General features: G+C 42.0%; 1 protein-coding gene across 3 annotated transcripts in view; it reads right to left on the bottom strand.

Annotated features, from left to right (window-relative positions):
• The window catches only part of DOK7 (docking protein 7), an 80,847-nt gene that overhangs the window by 18,114 nt on the left and 38,890 nt on the right, over positions 1-23,843 (bottom strand). For all 3 annotated transcript variants that reach the window (XR_011363813.1, XM_069976395.1, XM_069976397.1), the window contains exons 6-9: positions 15,279-15,377; positions 11,932-12,755; positions 5,410-5,458; positions 3,261-3,332 (exon numbers count right to left, since the gene is read on the bottom strand). Coding sequence is in view for 2 of the 3 variants with exons in the window: in XM_069976395.1 (XP_069832496.1) it covers positions 3,261-3,332; positions 5,410-5,458; positions 11,932-12,755; positions 15,279-15,377 (1,044 nt within the window). In the remaining variant the exon portion in view is untranslated. The remainder of the gene's footprint in view (positions 1-3,260; positions 3,333-5,409; positions 5,459-11,931; positions 12,756-15,278; positions 15,378-23,843) is intronic.

Raw genomic sequence — 23,843 nt, 5'->3', positions numbered from 1 at the left:
GCATCATTTTGACCACAGCAATACGGCCAACCCATGATATGGGTAGCGAAGAGTAGGAGACTATATCAGAGTTAAGTTGGGACAGTAGAGCTTTGCAATTGAGGGATATGAGTTTGTTAGGGGATTTAGTTAGCAGCACTCCCAGATACGTGATGTCATTCTCCGACCATTGAAAGGGGAACTGTTGCATTAGATCCTGCTTAGATGTAAGAGTAATATTCATGTCTAAGATAATTGACTTAGTGATGTTGAGCTTATAATAGCTCACCGCACTGAACCTGTTTATAATGGTCATAGCCGCAGGAAGAGACTTATGGGGGTCAGCAATGGAGATGATCACGTCATCCGCAAATAAGCCGATGCGGTGATCAAGGCCATCCATTTCTATACCTGTGAGGTCAGCGGATAACCGGACATGTTGGGCGAAAGGCTCCATCACCAAGGCAAAGATCAGGGGGGACAGGGGGCATCCCTGACGGGTGCCATTGGTGATATGAAAGGGGGCAGAGAGGGAGCCAGCATTCAGTACTCGTGCCATAGGAGAGGTGTACAGGGCCATAATAGCCGTTAGGAACCGAGGGGGAATGCCAAAGCACCCCAAAACTGCTCGGAGATACCCCCAATGCACTCGGTCGAACGCCTTCTCCGCGTCCAAAGAGAGGAGCAGAGAAGGCGTTCGAGTGGAGCATGTTCTAGAAATAATATTAATAAACCGTCGAGTTTTGTATGTGTTTTTAATCCACTCCTGGTTTTGGTTGCAATATGAGGACCACCATACTGACTGAAATATACGTAGTGTGAACCCAGCCTAAAGGTAGATGTGAATAGAGATTACACACACACACATATTACAGCTGCCTCTGCCATGACAAACTTCTAATAAATCCCCTAACATGCTGGCAAAACATCCCCGTGCTTCCATTGAGAGCTGTCACGTAGAATGGATGCTGCTATATAATTAAGTGATTATTGCATGTGAAAAGAAAATATTAGATCTAGGCAGGAAACACCATACAAGCTATGAAATTCTGACTAATATAACAAGCCTCAATGGTACTTCATCACTGGTAGAAGAAAGAAGGCTATGCTCCCACTTCGGGAACATAGCGGGTAAGGGCAGCCGTCTCATTAAAATCATGAATAACAATCACTATTCACAGCCGTGACTATGTTCACACTACGTAAGAAAAAAGTAAAATAGGCATCCGCTTTTTTTTTTTTAAAAAAAAAGACGTCCGTTATTGATGTATTATAATTGACTCCAATAGAATGCATTGAAGTTAATGGAATGACGGACGTCCAATGCACACAGTGTATTGAATAACGTAGTCTGTGCGGACGTTAAACTAATGATCATGACAATTATTTTCCTATGCAAACAGCGGTCGTTATTTTTCAGTTGTTCACACACAGTTTTTCTTTTTTCACCGTCGTTTCACCGTCTTTACTAATAAATTCAATGGACTTTTCATTTAAAGACACAGCCAAAGGCCAATCAGTCCACCTGAACTAGAATAATGTACCAACGGCCTTCATTGCACTGGCGGGCGGGTGGCCAAACCGCCAAATAACGGACGTAATTTTGAACTCAAAATGACAGACATAACTTAAAAAAATTATAACCAGCAAAAAAAAAAAAAAAACGCTGTGGGAACATAGGGGGAGATTTATCAAACAAGGTGTAAAGTAAAACTGGCTCGGTTGCCCCTAGCAACCAATCAGATTCCACCTTTCATTCCTCACAGACTCTTTGCAAAATGAAAGGAGGAATCTGATTGGTTGCTAGGGGCAACTCAGCCAGTTTTACTTTACACCATGTTTGATAAATCTCCCCCATAGTGTTTTTTTTGCCCTACACTTACTACTGCATGAAGTCTTAAATTTCTTGGTAATGATGTCCGTTATTTTGCAGTCTGACCGTCCGTCAGTGCAATGACGGCCGTTGGTACATTATTCTAGATCAGGAGGACCAATTACCCTTTGGGTGTGTCTTTTAATGAAAAGTTCATTGGATTTTATAGTAAAGTCAGTGAAAGGAAAGCAGCATCATACATTACCTGTCAGGTCTTCTCCTCCGCGCTGTCTTCATCCCCGGGTCCCGCGCGCTCTATCTTCAGAATCAGTCAGCTGACGGAGCGCTCAGCCAATCACAGGCCGGGACCAGCGCGGCCTGTGATTGGCTGAGTTTGGCCGGCCAGCTGACCGGCCATTCTGAAGATAGAGCGCCCGGGACCCGGGGAGGAAGACAGCGCAGAGGAGAAGACCTGACAGGTAATGTATGATGCTGCAAGGGCTGCAAGGACATCGGTAACGATGTCCCTGCAGTCCTCGCTCAACGATCATCAGGCCGTGGAATAGGCCCAGTAAACGAGCGGCGATCTAGCAGATCGCCGCTCGTTTACATCATTGATCGGGCCCTCCTCGGCCCGTGGAATAGGACCCTTAGTCATGTGTGTGTACTACTGGCCAACAGCCCAGCTCTGGTCCCATCCCCTGATATTGAGACAACGAGAATGAGCTGTGCACCATGGAGAGGACTTAAAGGGGTTAACCAGCGGCGCTACAAAAACATGGCATCTTTTCCTCCTCTCTTGTCTCCAGATTTGGTGGGGTTTCAAACTCAGTTCCATTGAAGTAAATGGAGCTTAATGCAAACCTGGAGACAAAGAGGGGGAAAAGTGGCCATGTTTTTGCAGCACTGGATAACCCCTTTAACAGCAATGAAAGCACTAAAACCATCTTGTCACCACTCCAAAGGGTTAATCTACTGAAATAATGAAGGTTTTGTTGAAATAACAGATACACTTTAAACTTTTATTTTTCTGTTTTTCTAATAGGTGACCTATTAAGTCCAGCCTACGGTTCTGTGCCCACACCATCACATCATGTAATAGTGCGAACTACTCATCATGACATGCTATTATACATGTCACATACTAAGTAGCTGCAATCCAATTGGCTGACAGCTTAATAACTCGAAGCATTATAGATAATTAGCCAGGGAACATAGAAAGTATTTTGGAAAAAAAAAAAAATTGACAACAGAGAATATGTCTTTGTGCAAACATTTAGTGACAGGAGATCCATAATAAGGCTTTCTGACAGTGTAAGTAGGTGGGAATCAATAATAATTTGTGGCACAGTATATTATCCTGTTGGATAGAATAGCATCGTGTGACATGGACTTTAGCGTATACTTTATTCTACAACATATACTTAGGGCGCTCGTCCCCTCTTACTGTATACTTTAGGATACTTACCAGTGACAAGTAACATTGGTGGGACTTTGTGAGGTTTATGGGCTCCTGTTGATGCCAGGGCTGAGGTGGCACCTAGAAAACCATTACACAGAACACAAATACTCATAAATAACACTTCTTTATTTAGTATTGTCCTACATTTATATATATACACTGTAGTGTAAAATCATGTCCCGCTGTGCCGAAAGGAGAAGTCCGTCGGATTATAAAATCTGGCAGCAGGCAGGGGCAGGGGGAAATTGATTGGCTCCTGCTGCAGCCAGTTGTTTAACAATCAGACATGGGAAGGGTGGACCGGGCTTATCTCTCTGGACACAGAAAAAAGGATTTCTTGAGGTTCTAAAAGACCTAAAGATTTGTTGACCACAGGGGCTACAAAGGAGCGCTGGTCAGCGAGATTGGTGATTGTTTGCAGCACCTTTACACAGTACTACAAATCAAGCGGCTGGGCTGCAGGAACAATCCTTGTATCGTTCATGCAGCCCTGAAAATGACAGCACAGATATGTATATATGTTCTGTCGGTTTCCAGATGACAAGCTGTGTAAACTTACCATCTGTGCTGCTTGGGATCCGGCTCTCCAGTCCTCCAGCCGCCATCTGTATCCTCAGGCCTTCCCCCCTCTGGCTGTCAATCATCCTGGAGAAGGCGGGGTCTGAACATACAGCCGACACCCAGAGGACTGGAAAGCTGCATCACAAGCAGCTTGGAAGGTAAGTATATACTGCTTGTGATCTGGAAACTGACATCACAGATATATACGTAAATCCCCTGAAATTTGTTTGATTTCTATTTTGTGGAACCTTCTTGTACTATGAACCTGTTATATATACCAGTAGCTAGAATTGTGACTAGTTTCCAGAATAATTAAAGAAGCAGCTCACAAAACCCCGGCGTAGCTACTGGCACATATACTTACCACAGCTGATTGGTGTCCAGCGGCGCAGCTTTGTTCTGGTCCCACGGCGCCATTCAAATCCGCTCACATCCGCCTCTGCAGTGACTGCTCTTCTCTGTCCTGTCATTATACGCCGGATCTCACGCGCTTCCATACATTCTCTATGGAAGCGCGTGACTTCCGGCGTTCAATTACAAGGCAGAAAAGAAGAGTCACTGTAGAGACGGATGTGAGTGCGCGCCAGAATTGAACGGGACCGGAACGAAGCCGTGCCGCTGGACACCGATCAGCTGTGGTGAGTATATGTGCCAGCGGCTACCCGGGGGGGGGGGGCAATAAAAGTTTTTTGTAAACTGCTTCTTTAATAAGGTTGGAGTGAAATGCGCCATATTTATTAGGAAGCACATGTCTCTTAATATATGAAAAATTTCCTTCCAGAACCATAATTCATTGGGTGGTCCTTGGTGGCTTCATGCTGTCCCACTCACCTTGATTGATAGTGTTCTCTCTTTACTTGTTTGGATATTGGGTTGAGATCCATCAATCAAGGCTGACCTGGCAGGCAAAAGCCATCAGGGACCTCCCGATGACTGATGGTTCAAGCAGCATGAAAGTAATGACAGGTTCACTTTAATAAACTGGTCTAAAACCTGGTGACCACATCAACATCCAGAAGACCACAGCCACTTTTCTAAGCACTCAACAATAGAGGAATTGCAAGAAAACTTCAGGAAGTTGACGTGATCTCCAGGTGATTTGTGACTTTTTAAATAGGTTATCCAGCATTAGAAAAACATTGCCACTTTCTTCCAGAGACAGCACCACTCTTGTCTTCAGTTTGGGTGCAGGTTTTGCAACTCAATTCCATAGAAGTGAATGGAGTTTAATTGCAAACCACACCTGACCTGGAGACAACAGTGTTGCTGTCTCTGGAAGAAAGCGACCATGTTTTTCTAGGGATGGAAAACCCCTTTAAGGCACATCTTATACCAAAAACTAGTGTAAACTGATTAATAGATGTGAGCATGTAATGTTTGTTTAAAAAGTACAGTATACAGAAATTGGGGCATAACAATGACCCATGGGGCCACATGGAAAAAGTTGAATGAATATCATGAATATGAATACATGACTTATACATTTAAGGATACTGCTACCCAACATGTACCGACCACCAACATACACACATTCATCTATTAGGAGAAAGGCTATATCCAGCCACAAATGAGAATGGCAAATATATCTTCTTACCTTGCAGAGGGGCTGTCGATAAAACGCCTGGGTGAAGGGCCGTAGCTCCCTGAAGACATAGAAATTAAAACAATGTAAAATAAAAATCAGTGTACATAAAATAAAAAAAGAAATTAAGAGGACCTGCTATATTGTAGTAAACACTCTTAATGCCAGCAGAGACATACTTCATAATTCAAGTTATCTGTTTCTTTTGGGCTGCATTTTTAAAGTTTTTGGTCTATAGCAACATCTTTATGTCCCAAAGCATATCACAAATCACATGCTTTAATACAGCAATATTTTGGCACATAAATCATCTAGAATAAGTCCCTGGTGCTTAAAGGGGTATTCCACTGATGTAAAATACATGTTGAATCATCACCCTTCCTGGAGACTAACAATTTGTTCCATACTTGTTATTACCTTTTCAGTCTCCTTACCCCAGTTCTGAGCCTGCTGCTTTATGCTGAAGATACAGCAAACTGTGTGTGAGCTGTTCACTCCGTTTCTCCCTCCTCTCCCCTTCCTTTCGAGACGGAGGGAGGATTAATCGCAGTGAGGTCATCATCGATTTGACCTCAGATTAACCCTCCCATCACTTACATGAGCCACCTTGGAAGGGAGGGGGAGGAGGGTTAGATGGTGAGAACGCCTCACACACAGTTTTCTGTGTCTTCAACAAAAAGGAGCAGCTCAGAACTGGGGAAAGGAGACTGAAAAGTTAATAACAAGCATGGAACAAATTGTTAATGTACAGGAGGGGGATTATTCAGACCATATTTAATCTGAGTTGAATACCCCTTTAATTTCATGGTTGTAATAAGTTTCTTCCACTACTAGAATGAATAGGGCTCCTGGAGCTGAGTTCTCACCATGAAATGCAGCCACTGTTTCTATAGACTGCTCACCTTACAATACAGTAAGTCATGAATTGTTATTTCTATCTAATAAAACATACGGAGAGCTGACAGGTTTATCTTACTGTAAATAAACATAAATCTGGTGTACTCATACACAGGTCTTAAAGGGGTACTCCGACGGGGGGGCACTTTTTTGATGGGACCGGGGAGGGGGTGGCTGAGGAAAAAGACGTCCACTCACCTCCCCGGTTCCAGGGCGGGTCCCGCATCGCGGCGCTCTGGTCCCCGATTCCCGGCCGCTTCCTGGTGTCTGACGCCTCCCGAGACGCTACGTCTCAGGTCCGCTCAGCCATTCAGTGAAGGAGGCGGGATCCGTGTCAAGTCCGCTCAGATCCCTCCTCCTTCACTGAATGGCTGAGCGGACCTGAGACGTAGCGTCTCGGGCGGCGTCAGACACCAGGAAGCGGCCGGGCACCGGAGCGCCGCGATGCAGGACCCGCCGCTGGAACCGGGGAGGTGAGTGGACGTCTTTTTCCTCAGCCACCCCCTCACCGGTCCCATCAAAAAAGTGCCCCCCCCGCCGGAGTACCCCTTTAAATAAAGCCAGCCCCCATTCCCCAGATTTACTAAGAAGCGCACACTTGTCTTTTCGATTTTCTTTGTTGCCCATAGCAACCAATCAGAATTCAGCTTTCATTTTACCAGAGCGATATGAGAACTGAAAGCTGAGCTGTGATTGGTTGCTGTGGGCAACAAAGAAAACCTATAAGATAACTTGTTAAAGAGAACCAATCATTTTCCCTAATTAGATGTATATAATTATTTTATTAATATTTGTAAATATAATTGATTATTTTTTCAGCCACGTTTTTGAAATATTTACCTTTTACTTTCCTGTCTCGCGCCGGTTCTTTTCAAAAGAGTCGGCGCGAGACAGGAAGTTCCCGCTATGCAGAGCGGCAAGGTCGGGCGCCGCCATCTTGATGACGTCACTTGCGTTCCACTGCTGGAACGCAAGAGACTACATCAAGATGACGGCGCGCCGGCCTTGCTGCAACAGACAAGAGGATCAGGTAAAGTATAAGATACAGACTGCGAAGGTGTCACGCGGTGCGTTCCAGCGTGACGCCATCAAGATGGCGGCCCCCGGCATTACTGCTCCGAAGAAGAGGATTAGGTAAAGAATAAGATACAGACTGCAAAGGCAGTCTGTATCTTCATAGATAGACTTAGGAAGAGATTACCTTTGATAATAGGGACCGTGAGTTTTAGGTGATAAGTTCTCTTTAACTCTTCCCAAATATACAATGTTGTCATTTAACATGACAGAGAGATGTAGCAAAGCTAAAGCAGCCATTTAGCATTCTGTCCCAGAAAATAGAGAAAATGGTCATTATGTCTATGTCCATGAGGCTTGCCGTAAGCAGGGATGGGAAACCTTCGGCCCTCCAGCTGTTCGAAAACTACAATTTCCATCAAGCTTTATCTTTGGCTGTCTACGCATACTGGGAATTGTAGTTTTCCAACAGCTGTAGGGCCGAAGGTTCCCCATCCCTGCCGTAAAGCATGTTACTAAATGCCGTTCAAAACAACTCAGGCAAGATGGCTACTCCCATAATAATGTACTAAAAATAAGTTTTTAAGAAATACAATCAGAGAATAGAAACAGATTAGAAAAAGGAACATATTCCAGCCGTGCCATTTAACAAACCCAGCTCTGCTGCACTGAACATAGTGTATATATAGTCATGTTGTCAGATTTTTTTTTTATTATAGATGATTTCCGGAGCTAACTCTCATTACTATTTTTGTGATGTAATAAATGTATGTATTTAATGTTAGCATATGTTTCCAGCATATGTTGTAAAGCATGCGCTCCCCGCAGCTTCACACTCCGCTCGGTAGAATATATGGTGAGAACTCTACCAGGCGCTGATAGATTGTTAGCGTTGCTTCTTTAGAAAGTGCAAATTGGTGTCATTAAATTATTCAGAGGCCGATCCCAAACTGTGCACTGCCATCTAGGTACTGTAATGATGACAGCTATGCCCGGGCCCGGGGTTGAGTCATAGCATCAAGTGAACCTTAATAAGCTCCCAGGGCTCTGTTCTCTCTGGAGATTATAAAGAGCCTATAACATGATATACTCCGGCCTGCTCCTAATAATACACACTCCTCTGCTCTGGGTCCTTTACACTAATATAATCAGGACACACACTGGTCCCTATACATATTATACCTGCGTGTCCTGTGTATAAGGATAAGAGGCAGTGCTTGTCATTTATAAGCTCAATGGTGACTGGTCCTATAGAAGAGATGAGGCTGAGAGAGCAAAGCACAGATGAGTCATGCCACAAATCATCCCAATGTGTTACAGGTCTCTAGTCTGAGCGGAAGCCACACCACTTTATTAGCTCTCTACTACCTTTTTCTTGTTTCAGAAAGTTATATAGATTTGAAATTTACTTCTATTTAAAAATCTCAAGGTTTCTCACACTTATCAGCTGCTGTATGTCCTGCAGTAAGTGGTGTTTTCTTATCAGTATAACAGAGTGCTCTCTGCTGCCACCTCTGTCCATGACAGGAACTGTCCAGAGCAGTAGCAAATCCCCATAGAAAACCTTTCCAGCTCTGGACAGTTTCTGACATGGACAGAGGTGGCAGCAGAGAGCACTGTGTCAGACTGGAAAGAATATGTCACTTCCTGTAGGACATACAGCAGCTGATAAGAACTGGAAGACTGGAGATTTTTAAATAGAAGTAAATTACAAATCTATATAACTTTCTGAATACATTTGATTTGAAAGAAAAAGATTTTCACTGGATAACTCATTCAAAGAAAAACCTGTCAACTAGATAGATAGATAGATAGATAGATAGATAGAAGGTAGATAGATAGATAGATAGATAGATAGGAGATAGATAGATAGATAGGAGATAGATAGATAGATAGATAATAGATAGATAGATAGATAGATAGATAGATAGATAGATAGATAGGAGATAGATAGATAGGAGATAGATAGATAGATAGATAGATAGATAGATAGATAGAAGATAGATAGATAGGAGATAGATAGATAGATAGATAGATAGATAGATAGATAGATAGATAGATAGATAATAGATGGATAGATAGATATATAGATAGATAGGAGATAGATAGATAGATAGATAGATAGATAGATGATAGATATATAGATAGATAGATAGATAGAAGATAGATAGATAGGAGATAGATAGATAGATAAAAGATGCATAGATAGATAGATAGATAGATAGATAGATAGATAGAAGATAGATAGATAGATAGATAGATAGGAGATAGATAGATAGATAGAAGATGCATAGATAGATAGATAGATAGATAGATAGATAGATAGATAGATAGATGATAGATAGATAGATAGATAGATAGATAGATAGATAGATGATGCATAGATAGATAGATAGATAGATAGATAGAAGATAGATAGATAGATAGATAGATAATAGATAGATAGGAGATAGATAGATAATAGATAGATAGGAGATAGATAGATAGATAGATAGATAGATAGATAGATAGATAATAGATGGATAGATAGATATATAGATAGATAGGAGATAGATAGATAGATAGATAGATAGGAGATAGATAGATAGATAGATAGATAGATAGATAGATAGATAGATAGATTTATAGATAGATAGATAGATAGATAGATAGATAGATAGATAGATAGGAGGGAGATAGATAGATGATAGATATAAGATGCATAGATAGATAGATAGATAGATAGATAGATAGATAGATAGAAGATAGATAGATAGATAGATAGATAGATAGATAGATAGATAGGAGATAGATAGATAGATAGATAGATAGATAGATAGATAGATAGATAGATGATGCATAGATAGATAGATAGATAGATAGATAGATAGGAGATAGATAGATAGATAGAGAGATAGAGAGATAGATAGATAGAGATAGGAGATAGATAGGAGATAGATAGATAGATAGATAGATAGATAGATAGATAGATAGATAATAGATAATAGATAGAAGATAGATAGATAGATAGATAGATAGATAGATAGATGATAGATAGATGATAAATAGATAGATAGATAGATAGATAGATAGATAGATGATAGATAGATGATAAATAAATAAATAGATAGATAGATAGATAGATAGATAGATAGATAGATAGATAATAGGATAGAGAGATAGATAGATAGATAGATAATAGGATAGAGAGATAGATAGATAGATAGATAGATAGATAGATAGATAGATAGATAGAGATATATATAGATATATATATGCTCAACTCCTCCTGCTCAATAACATGTTGTTGGTAGATCAAACTACATTTACTGTGTGTGTGGGGGGGGGGGTCTCTTTAAAGGGGTATTCCCATCTCTACTAATATAGTTATACTTGTAGGACTCGCAAAGTTAAATATTCTTGCAGATACACTCCTTTAGCAAACCTGCTCTTTCCCTCAGCTGGAGGGCAGCTCATTGTCTAGGTTACCGACCATCTCTCTGTTCTAAATGCAGTGTTCAGACATATATATAAATAGATAAATAGAGTGAATATACACGCTATAATAAATATGCATACTACAGCTATATGTACACCTGCCAGACCAATGCTTTTAGAGCAGAGCAGTGGTTGGTAACCTAGACAATGAGCTGTCAAAAATTTGGGGGGGGGGGGGAGGCATATAAAGAGAAGGAAGCACGTTTGTATCTGCAAGAATATTTAACTTCACAAGGCCTAAAAGTATAACTATGTTAAATAAGATGGGGAGAAACCAGGAGATAATATGAGACTATTCAGATTAAGGGATATTGCTGCATTAGATGTGTGTCCTATTTGGTGATGCCATCTAATATAATTATAGGCATTCTGGCACATCACCAAGAGGTACCTGCCCTTATATAATAACCTGGCCATTCCCCTCTACCTACACTGATCTATCTGCACATTAACAGGCCTTGTGTGGAAGATTTATTATCGAAAGTGGCAAATGGAGAAACATACTACCAAAATACTATTTAGATAACATTGCCAGTCTGTGCCCCGGTAACACAATACAAGGTTAAATAACAATACCATAAAATTCCAATATAATACTGCTCCAGAATACACAGTCATACAGTGAGCACATAACATGGCCATTCACTATTCAATGTTAGTGGAAAATGACACTGCCCTATAATGGCACTATAAAAGTTCAAGATGGTGGAGGGCAGAATAGTCCAATTGTACAAGCGTGAAAGGTTATAAGACATTTGTTATGCATAGTGTACCAAAAAAAAGAGCAAAATGCCATCAGTATAAGGTGCATGGGGCTCTCGCAAGACTCCACGGACAGATGATGTGAGTGGAGATAGGGGTTGGGCATGATGGAAAATCACCACCTGACCCCTTTGTTCTCCAAGAGATAAGCCACCACCAGAGCTGTCTGGCTGCAGCTCACCCCTCTGCTCCCCATAGAGAACACAGTAACGCTTGGCCGTGCCAAATGTTCTCATGTATGGGGACAATGGGAGAGATAACTGTCAGCCAGACAGTTAGCCGATAGTGATTGAAGGTGTATACCCTGCGTCTACACTGTCCGAACACATTTAATGAATATGGGCCATTATGTCAATGAAAATATTGAATATGGAAAGTACTTACCTTCAGCCCCCCACATACTGGGCAAGCGGAAAAAAGGGCCCTGGTAATGCCAGGCTGCGGGCTGCAGATCTCACAGGTCTCACTGGTTCCTGCAGCTGCCAAGTCACTTCCTTTTGGTTCCATCCCCTGTGCTTGCACCCTTGTAGTTGTCCACTTTGGAACAAAATCCACATAGGTCTCATCGCCTGAGTCTTTGCTTTCTAGGAGTAATGATGCAGTTTTGGAGTCAACATGGGGCAGCAACAGCTTAGTATCACTAGAGCTTTGGGCTCCTTGTGTCTGGTCCTTAGGTAATGTGGAATCTGAAGTCTTGTGATGAGGTTCTCGAACAGCTGCCTGTAATACACTTCGAGGTGTGTCGTAGAGATGTCTGACGGAGGCAGGAATCTGATATTCAGACCCTCTTTGTGGATCCGGATGCTGACATGTGCATAGATTCTGATCTGTGGCCATGGCCAATGGTAAGCTAATGAGTGACCCAAACTCCTCACCATGGCAAATGTCCAGGCTCTCAGCATAGGAAGAAAAGCTTCCAGAATAAGAAGAATGGCTGCCCGTAGCTATGCCACTGTCAGAAGAGCTCTGGCGGCCTATCTCCTGCAAATGTCTAGATGGTGCAGGCTTAGGCGGTGGCTTGGATGCACGGAGGGCTTCAGCATAAGCTTTATCTTCTCCAAGATGAATGCCCTTTGCAGCTGCCATTCCATGACTTTCAGCAGAAGTGCTGGCCGAGGAGGGATCTGCCCAGATGGTCAACCTGCTTCCAGCACTGGCATCTGAATGGCTGGTGTCTGAAGAGGAACTGGACAAACTTTTGTCGTCTCCTGCAAGAAATGAAACTTTTTGTTTATTCGTCCTTCTAGACACATACAATTATACAGAATAACTTGTTGTAGAGAATACTGGGGGGCCTTGCCCTGTATCAGATGCACCCAAATGTTTTAAGACAAGAGATTCCAAGTGAAGCTCTACAAGGTGATACAAGGATACAAGGATAGTGGTGACTAACCTGCTGATAGATTTTTTTAAAGGAGTTGGCTCTGTTGTGTTTCTGTCCATAAGATGGCCGACATGGAGAAGCATGTGGCCATGCCCCGCCTCCTAGTGTCCACCACTGAGCCTGTATATACCTATGGGGGACACTTGAGGGCAGGGCATGGTCACATGCTCCTCCATGTCGGCCATCTTATGCACAGACTCACTACAGCACAGCCTGGAGGAGGGGAGTCTGATATTAGCTCTATGAGGTACACAGGGAGCTGCTGTCAGTAAGGGCAGTGAGTACAGTTACTAATACTGTACACCGAGCAAAACAACATTCACTTTTTGGCCAGTCCACCGGAGCTACAAACCATTCAAAGTTGAACCTGCCTGCCTGCAACCATTTCATAGAGATAAACGAACCTTTAACAAGCTTTGTCCGAACCTGACCTTGTGGCATTTGATTACAGGTGGCTTCAGAAGTTGGATGAAGCCTTAAAGGGGTTATCCAGCACTTCAAAAACATGCCCACTTTCTTCCATAGACAGCCCCACTCTTGTCTCCAGCTTGGAGACAGAAAGTGAAAATCTCTAAAAGAAGAAGGCCATGTTTTTGTAGCACTTGATAACCGCTTTAAAGCTGCCTAGAAAACATGGATGCAACCATAGGCCATAGACTGTATCCATGTTTTCCAGGACTCCTTATGGCAGCATTCAACTTCTTCAACTACTGGTAATCAAATGCCGCATGCTCCGGTTCAGAAGAACCCAAGCATGCTGGAGGTTCACTCCTGTATAATAGATTGCCCTTTGTAGGCCACACTGAATCCTGGAATGATCATAGGGCCTTAAAAATGAAGCAGCACTCATATAGTAGATTGGAAGTGGATAAATGCAATGTTGGTGGATGTCAGTGCTGCTCAGTGGTCTTCTTCTCGTTTCCAGCTCAGGCTTCAGCTGTGGACTACTTGAGGACAATAGGCAAGTAAACTTTTTTTTTTTTTTGGAGTTCACCGTACATGACTGTTGTTCAATGCTACACTTTCAGTCTTGTCTTCTGGCCTTACACCTTAAGGTAGAAATTTCGGAGGAAAGAAAAATGTAATCAACCAGTGTCAGAAAGTTTTACAGATCTGTTAATTATTTCTATTTAAAAACCTTGTCTACCAGTACTTATCAGCTTCTGTATGTCCTGCATTTAAAAGTTCCTGACACAGACAGAGGTGGCAGCAGAGAGCTCTGTGTCAGACTGGAAAGAATACACCACTTCCTGCAGGACATACAGCAGCTGATAATTACTGGAAGAGTTGAGTTTTTTTTTCTAAATAGAAGAAAATTACAAATCTGTATAACTTTCTGACAGCAGCTGATATGAAAACAATAATTTTCCCCTTTAAATATTGTCTAAAAACAATGTACAAGGAACTACCAAATAGATTGGCAATGTAAAAGGAATTCTTATCACACATTCATATGACATTACTATTCTCTTCTCTCCTGGCACAATGATATCCAATAAATGCAGGAAATCTGCCGAGGAATGTAATATGGGATTTATTCTCAGCCCACAGTATACACAGAAGGTTACGGGTCTAGTTGTAATATTCATTTTCTTCCCGTACCATAGGAATACACTGGCTAGTCCCCCATGATGAACATGATGTAGAATATATAAAGGAAGCAGACACACATCTATGTTTATTACGAGGACCGAATCCCTATTATACTGCAGCTGATTCCTTTAAGTCTTGCTGTAATTCTCTGTAAAGTTGGAAAGTTGCTCTAGTAATGCCGGATCATGAATTTTATTTCATGTCTCACAATAGGAATATTTTAATTATACTTGTAATTATGTGCATAGCAATGAGCTTCACAATACACAGTTCCCATTAAAATGCTGACAGCCTATTGTTACTTCTTCTTCCCTTTCTTCATTCTGTATTCACCCAGTGCCCTGGTAATAGAGAATACCTTAAAGGGGTCTTCCAGTATTTTCCATTAATAGTGTTTCTTTACAAAATTTTCAGCTGCTGTATGCCCTGCAGGAAGTATTTTCTTTCCAATCTGACAAAGTGCTCTCTGCTGCCACCTCTGTCCATGGCAGGAACTGTTCCTGACATGGACAGATGTGGCAGCAGAGAGCACTGTTTCAGACTGGAAAGGCAACTTTCTACAGGACATACAGCATCTGTATGTATAAGTACAGGAATATATATATTATTTTAAAATAGAAGTAATTTACACATATAATTATGTATAATTTTCTGGTACCTGTGGATTTAAAAACATTTTTCTTCTCCGCAGTAATCCTTCAAGTGCTTAGTGGTTACTACAATTGTATCTAATTTATTGTGTTCTATACCTTACCTCCCAGGCTATGATGAGAGAGCAGGCTGAGGCGCTTCTCCAGCTGTAGGGTCTCATGTGCCACCCTTTCTTCCATATAAGCAGGGTTTAAATTTGGATCTTCAGAAATAAAAAAAAATATATATATATATATATATATATAAACAAACAAATCAATAAATAAAACCTAATCAGGTGACTACAACATCAATATTTGGTTACATTGTATCTTTTTCTTTCTGCACTTGGTGGCTCATCCGGGACAGACAGCTCCATTAATAGATAGTAGGAGGTTTGTTAATAGCTGTGGGTTTTCTCAATTTTCTAATTTAATTTGTTAATTTGGTCCTCCAGTTGTTTTTCCCATCCAGGACAAAGAGCTCGATTACTGACTAGTAGGGGGTCTGCTAATAGAAGCAGCTAATATAGTGGATCTCAATTTTGGAATTCAATCTCTTTATTTTTTTTTATTTTCCGAATTTCCTTATTAATCAATTTCCTTATTTTTTGCATATCTGCTCACTGCTAAGTGGGCAATTATATGACTACAAATTCCCTGTGTCTGCCTAACCCCACTGGCTACATGCTGCTGGCAGCAGTATATGAGAGCTATTGGTTAGCTAATAATATCCAACAATAGAATGCTTAACCATTGTTAATCAAGTTACCAAAATTTTCCAGGTACTACAAATTTCCATTTTAACTTGTGGCAGAAAATTTTATAGATTTGTAAATTACTTTTATTAAAAATCACAAGTCTTCTAGTATTTATCAGCTGCTGTATGTCCTGCAGGGAGTGGTGTATTCTTTCTAGCATGACAGATACTCTCTGCTGTCATCTCTGTCCGTGATAGGAACTGTTCCAAAGCAGTAGAAGTTTTCTCTGAGATTTGCTACAACTCTGGACAGTTCCTGTTACGGACAGATGTGGCACCATGCCAGACTGGAAAGAAACTCCACTTTCTTAAGACTTCAGATTTTTTAATAGAAGTAATTTACAAATCTGTATAACTTCCTGACATCAGTTGATTTAAAAAATATTTTTTCTCTGGAGTACCCCTTTAAATTTCCTAATTTGTTAGCATATCTGCTTTTAATAATGAGGCCTATAGGGAGATTTATCAAACATGGTGTAAAGTGAAACTGGCTCAGTTGCCCCTAGCAACCAATCAGATTCCACCTTTCATTCCTCACAGACTCTTTGGAAAATGAAAGGTGGAATCTGATTGGTTGCTAGGGGCAACTGAGCCAGTTTCACTTTATACCATGTTAGATAAATCTCCTCCACTGAGTGGGCAACTGCTTGATACAAAATACTCATGGCTGCCAAACCACACTGGCTACAGATTGCTGCCAGCAGTCCACGACTAATGGTCAGTCAACAGAGTTGCAAAATACCCTTCTATACAATTGTCAATGAAGTTCCCAAAAGTGGACACCTCTTGCAATTTTCAATTTTTGCAGTTGGTGGCTTGTCCAGGACAGAAAGTTTTACTATTCAATAGGAAATAAAATATGCTAAGAGAAGTGGAGCTTCTCCTTATTTTTTTTTTCATTCCTTTCATTCCTGTTTACTAACTCCCCCGTGCCAACATCCACATTGCTTGGGATCCCCAAAAATACCTGTTGAAAATTAATCTTGACCCTTGTATAAACTTGTATAAAGAATACTCAATACTAGGGATGAGCGAACCGAACCGTTACGAACCAGATTCGTTACGAACTTTGTAAAAAGAGTTCGTTAAAACCGCAACGGCGTCGCAAAACTGTATTGTTTTCACAGAATGGAAGAGGATATAAGGAATTATTACTCCTATAATCCCTTTTATCCTGTTATTATGTAAATATCAAGGTGTGTGACGTCACTACAGGAACAGGAAGTGCCTGAGCGTCCATGCTCTTTCTCGTTGTGTGTCTAGACTGCAGAGAGAGAGGAGCTCCGTGCTAGTTAGGGAGGGAAAGCACATAGATAGATAGGCAAACAAGTAGATAGCTACAGGGAGGTAGAGAGAGGGAGAGATAGGCAGAGATAGGAAGTAAAAAACTTGTGATATCCAGGCAGAGATAAAGATATAAAAAAAAGACAGAGAAAAGTGAGAAGAGTCAGAACCAGCTACCGTTCTGTGACTGAGAGGAGACGCTAGTTGTTGCTGCTGTGGTGGGCGCCGTCAACCCCCGTATAGCTGCAACCAAAAAACTTCATATAAAAAAAAAATTAGTTTCTTAGTTATTTTATGCCACCTTCAGTACTATGGGGCTGGGCGCAAATACCCAGTTCAGCGCAGAACTGCGTATGTCCAGCCGGCACCCTAGTACTGAATGCCATTTGGTCAACGGTATAAAAATGCCCTGTGGATTTTACTCGCAGACCCGCAGCCACATGTGAAGGTACCCATAGGGTGACGTTTTTTGGGAGTGACAAAAGCGAGGGTGGGAGGTCACTCCCATACTCCATCAGGGGTTTTTCCCCTACCCACTTTAAAAGATAGGTCCAGGCAATTAATAACTTTCTGTACCCTTACTTGACCCAGAAACTTATAAATTAACCGGACTTATCCTTTAAGCCAGTTGGTGACAGCACTTAAAAAACACAAAAGCATACATCCATTGGATTGGACGCTACACTCGGTTAGGACATCAAACTGGTGTTAAAGGACCCCCCCCCAAAAAAAAACACAGACACACACAGACACCATACTCACCATCCCTCCGGTGACGATCGCCACTCCATTCGCCCGCCGTCCGCCTCACCGTCACCGCCGTCTGCCGTCCAGCGATGTCTCTGATTTCCGGGTCCTGGGGATGGAAAAGGCTGCCAGTGCGCTTGCGCACCGGCAGCCTTTTCGTTGGCTGGAGCGCATCACATGGCTTCCAGCAACCTCAGCCAATCAGGGCTGACGAAGCTGGAAGCCATGTGATGCGCTCCAGCCAATGAAAAGGCTGCTGGTGCGCATGTGCACCAGCAGCCTTTTCCGTCCCATTCACTCTCTATGAAGACGCCGAGGAGGAAGAAGACCCGGACCGCCCCCCATCTCTGACGTCGTCGTCACCAGATGCCGCCTGGGAGAAGAGGACCGTGATGATCGTAATAGGTAATGTATATATTCTTTAACTTCCGGGCGGGGGGGTCGGGGGTCCGAAAGTGGGGGAAGGGGGCCAGACCGGGTATTTAACCACATTACAAAGTTATATAACTTTGTAATGTGTGTTAAATAAGCTAAAAAAAAATTTCGTGGGAGTTGTCCTTTAAGAAAAAAAAAAATAAAAAAAAATAAAAAAAAAAAAAAATATATATATATATATATATATATACGTGTATCGCCAACAGCCATAGGCCCAGATTCAACAGGTTTGACACCAGAGTAGTTGCGTCAATTTGTAAAGCAAGTGCCAGTGAGGTGTCAATTTAATGAAAATTGGACACGTATTTTTGGATAATGGAACTGGGGTAAAGCCTTCTTGAATCTGTACCTTTTTAAATGTCTTTTCTTCACCTCATGGATTCTGAGGGTGAGGTTCTCTGTCTATTTTACCGTATCCGTATCCTGCTAGAATAGGTGTAATGTTAGAGGGGGTGTTTTTTTAACGTTGACTGTCCTGTGCTGAACTCTACATCAACATGTTGTCATGTTTAAAGAATGATTTTTACCAACGTGCATATCCTTAGCTTCAAACTTTAGTTGTCTGTACTAGGTCCTTCTGGGTCCAAAAGAATACTACTCCTAATAATGCCCCCACCGTCAATTGTCTATTTGGAAACATACTGGGTGGAAACTGCCTTCTCAACTTGTCTGTTTTTAACAATACTGGCCTGAGAGCCATCAACTGCTGCCTTCTCCTGGTCCTCAACTGGTCTGTTTTTAATAATACTGACATAGAATCAATCAACTGCTGCCTCCTCCTTCTCCTCAAGTAGCCTCTCCTCGATAATACTGGCCTGGAATCAATAAACTGCTGCCTCCTCCTCAAGTAGCCTCTCCTCAATAATACTGGCCTGGAATCGATCAACTGCTTCTCCTCCTACTTAAGTGGCCTCTCATAATACTGGCCTGGAATCGATCAACTACTGCCTCCTCCTGCTCCTGAAGTAGCCTCTCCTCGATAATACTGGCCTGGAATCAATCAACTGCTGCCTTCTCCTCCTTAAGTAGCCTCTCCTCGATAATACTGGCCTGGAATCGATCAACTACTGCTTCCTCCTGCTCCTGAAGTAGTCTGTTTTTAATAATACTGGCCTGGAATCGATCAACTGCTGCCTCCTCCTCCTCAAGTAGCCTCTCCTCGATAATACTGGCCTGGAATCAATCAACTGCTGCCTCCTTCTCCTCAAGTAGCCTCTCCTTGATAATACTGGCCTGGAATCAATCAACTGCTGCTTCCTCCTCCTCCTCAAGTAGCCTCTCCTCGATAATACTGGCCTAGAATCGATCAACTGCCGCCTCCTCCTGCTCTTCAAGTAGTCTGTTTTTAATTATACTGGCCTGGAATCAATCAACTGCTGCCTCCTCCTCCTCAAGTAGCCTCTCTTTATTAATACTGGCCTGGAATCAATCAACTGCTGCCTCCTCCTCCTCAAGTAGCCTCTCCTCGATAATACTGACCTGGAATCAATCAACTGTTGCCTCCTCCTCCTCCTCAAGTAGCCTCTCCTTATTAATACTGGCCTGGAATCAATCAACTGCCTCCTCCTCCTCCTCCTCAAGTAGCCTCTTCTCATTAATACTGGCCTGGAATCGATCAACTGCTGCCTCCTCCTTCTCCTCAAGTAGCCTCTCCTCATTAATACTGGCCTGCAATTGATCAACTGCTGCCTCCTCCTCCTTAAGTAGCCTCTCCTCGATAAAACTGGCCTGGAATCAATCAACTGTTGCCTCCTCCAGCTGCTTAAGTAGTCTGTTTTTAATTATACTGGCCTGGAATCAATCAACTGCTGCCTCCTCCTGCTGCTCAAGTAGTCTGTTTTTAATTATACTGGCCTGGAATCGATCAACTGCTGCCTCCTCCTCCTCCTCAAGTAGCCTCTCCTCGATAATACTGGCCTGGAATCAATCAACTGCTGCCTCCTCCTGCTCCTCAAGTAGCCTCTCCTCGATAATACTGGCCTGGAATCAATCAACTGCTGCCTCCTCCTCCTCCTCAAGTAGCCTCTCCTCGATAATACTGGCCTGGAATCAATCAACTGCTGCCTCCTCCTCAAGTAGCCTCTCCTCAATAATACTGGCCTGGAATCGATCAACTGCTGCCTCCTCCTCCTCAAGTAGCCTCTCCTCATTAATACTGGCCTGGAATCGATCAACTGCTGCCTCCTCCTCCTCCTCCTCAAGTAGCCTCTCCTCATTAATACTGGCCTGGAATCGATCAACTGCTGCCTTCTTCTTCTCCTCAAGTAGCCTCTCCTCATTAAAACTGGCCTGGAATCGATCAACTGCTGCCTCCTCCTCCTCCTCAAGTAGTCTCTCCTCATTAATACTGGCCTGGAATCAATCAACTGCTGCCTCCTCCTCCTCCTCAAGTAGCCTCTCCTCATTAATACTGGCCTGGAATTGATCAACTGCTGCCTCCTCCTCCTCAAGTAGCCTCTCCTCATTAATACTGGCCTGGAATCGATCAACTGCTACCTCCTCCTCCTCCTCAAGTAGCCTCTCCTCATTAATACTGGCCTGGAATCGATCAACTGCTACCTCCTCCTCCTCCTCAAGTAGCCTCTCCTCATTAATACTGGCCTGGAATCGATCAACTGCTACCTCCTCCTCCTCCTCAAGTAGCCTCTCCTCATTAATACTGGCCTGGAATCGATCAACTGCTGCCTTCTTCTTCTCCTCAAGTAACCTCTCCTCATTAAAACTGGCCTGGAATCGATCAACTGCTGCCTCCTTCTCCTCAAGTAGCCTCTCCTCGATAATACTGGCCTGGAATCAATCAACTGCTGCCTCCTCCTCAAGTAACCTCTCCTCAATAATACTGGACTGGAATCAATCAACTGCTGCCTCCTCCTCCAGTAGCCTCTCCTCAATAATACTGGACCGGAAACAATCAACTGGTGCCTCCTCCTGTTTCTCGACTTGTCTCTTCTCAACAATACTGGCCTGAGAGGCGAGCAATCAACTGCTGCCTCCTCCTGCTGCTCAACTTGTCTCTCCTCAACAATACCGGCACTGGCTACTATGGGGGCACTGGCTACTATGGGGGGCACTGGCTACTATGGAGGCACTGGCTACTATGGGGGGCACTGGCTACTATGAAAGGCACTGTCTACTATGGGGGCACTGGCTACTATGGGGGGATTGGCTACTATGGGGGGCACTAAATGTGGGCATTGGCTACTATGTTTGGCACTATATGCAAAGATGTGGGGGATTTGATGGCGGCAGTTGAGGGGGGCCCAATTTGCACCTCTGCCCAGGGGCCCATAATGCTGTTAAGACGGCCCTGGCCGCATCCTCCTTGTAAACTTTTTTTTTTCAATATTTTTTGTCACTATTTTAGCACTTTTACTCACTATATTTTATTTTTATTATTATTATTATTCCTATTATTATTATTTTATTTTTTTTTTCTCATTATTTTTGTACTTTTTTTTTCCAACTTTTTTCATTGTAATATCAACTGCAACTAAATGAAACTATACCCTATCAGACTCCCACTATTGTAGCTGCAATCATTCAGCCGTTAGAGCAAGGTTCGTTTTCGGTTCGGTTCAGACGAATCCGAACTTCACGAAAGTTCGCCGGATCGAAGCGAACCGAACTTTTCAAAAGTTCGCTCATCCCTACTCAATACGCATGAAAAAAAAAATACTACTAATAACACTCATGTTGGTTGTAGCAGTAGTTTTATGTGTTTATTATTATTATTATTATTATTGCTTTTATTATTATTATTATTATTATTATTATTATTATTACTATTGTATTGTTCTTAACATATTATTATCAATGTTGTGGTTACGACTGTTGCTTCCTCTCCTATTACTTATTGATCCTATCAATATTATATTCAGCTTTATTATTACTATAACACTGATTATTCATTTCAGGCAATGAACATCTTTAAGCCATTCTAAACATGAAACAAAATAAATGCAATTAAAACTAGCTTCTGCATTGAGCGCTATAAATAGCAGGTGGTAATTCTTCCTGAATGTTCCGTTCTTCATTTATTTACTTTGCACGTCCCCCTGCCTGCCCCTTGTGCAACCTTATACCCTGTAGGATAGTGAGACTCCTGTATACATATATATATTTAACTTCACCATTCATTCTCAGAAACTGTTAACACAGTGTACTGTATAGTTGGTAAAAGTAAAAGAAAGTATATATATATATATATATATATATATATATATATATATATATATATATATAACTTTAAAAGATAAAAAAAGCCTGTGGACATAAAGATTTTCCTGGCCCCTGTAGGACATTGATTTTTAGTTCTCTCAGCCCCATAGTGCATGGAGTTCAATAATCCTTGTGCTTTTCTTTTATTCCAATGTGCATCCAGCTGTACAGAGACTTTTCAGCTCTGTATGAGAAGAAATTGTTCACCTGATGTGTCGGGGACAGAGAAATTGCCAAAAATAACTTGTTTACATGACAGGTTGAGACTCAGACTTGTTAGAGTCCAAGGCCTGAGATCATGTTCACTTGTTGCATCAAACGCCAACTTTTCTCTATTTTTCCTAGGTTATTTCTTTGTTCTGTGTTGGTCCTGAATTTTACAGAAAAAAAGTTAACACAAAAATGCTAAGGCTGGGTTTACACTACGTTTTTTTCATTCGATTTTACAAAAAACGGATGGAAAAACGGATGCATTTGTGATTCTCCGTTGACTTCCATTATAAAAAAAAAAATGGATTAAAATGCAAGTTTTTTTTAAATTAAATAAAAAAAAAAGTTAGGTCAATCACTTTTTTGTGCACGTTAAAAAAACGGATGCGTTTTGATCCGTCTTTTTTTATAATGGAAGTCAATAGAAAAACTGATCAAAACAGATGCACACAAATGCATCCATTTTTCCATCTTTTTTTTTTTGTTGTTGCAAAAACGTAGGGTGAACCCAGCCCTATTCATGTGGACCTGAAGTGTATAGATCTCACTGACAGGTCTGCAAGAATGCGATCTTTGCAAGACCGTGATCTTGGACATCATGGGCATAGAACAAAGTGGGGCAAGGGTTGTAAATACCATGGATATGTTATGGTTATGGGTCTGGCCTATGAAAAGAGAATATGTAACTGGAGGTATACCTCTTTCCTATTACTTGTTGAAACTGCAGCAAACTAGTTAGGGGAAACAGCCATGTGATAATGCTACCTCACCCTCCAGGGATAAGAAGGAAATGAGGAGACAACAAGCTCTTGTCCCTCCTGTCCCAGAGTGATGTGACCTAAGGCAATTGGCCCCATTTTGGATCTCTCTTCTCTGCATGTTTGACTGTTTGTGTGGAGCAAGCACAAAAAAATGCCCCATTAAGTCTTCATGAATGGGCATTTAGTAACATAGTTACATAGTTAATAAGGTTGAAAGAAGACAAGAGGCCATCAGGTTCAACATAGAGAAACCCTACTGTGTTAATCCAGGGGAA

The sequence above is a fragment of the Dendropsophus ebraccatus genome, chromosome 7, assembly GCF_027789765.1.
Source record: "Dendropsophus ebraccatus isolate aDenEbr1 chromosome 7, aDenEbr1.pat, whole genome shotgun sequence".
NCBI classification, from domain to species: domain Eukaryota; kingdom Metazoa; phylum Chordata; class Amphibia; order Anura; family Hylidae; genus Dendropsophus; species Dendropsophus ebraccatus.
Note: the sequence above shows the minus strand (reverse complement) of the source record. Positions and strands in the feature narration are given on the sequence as shown.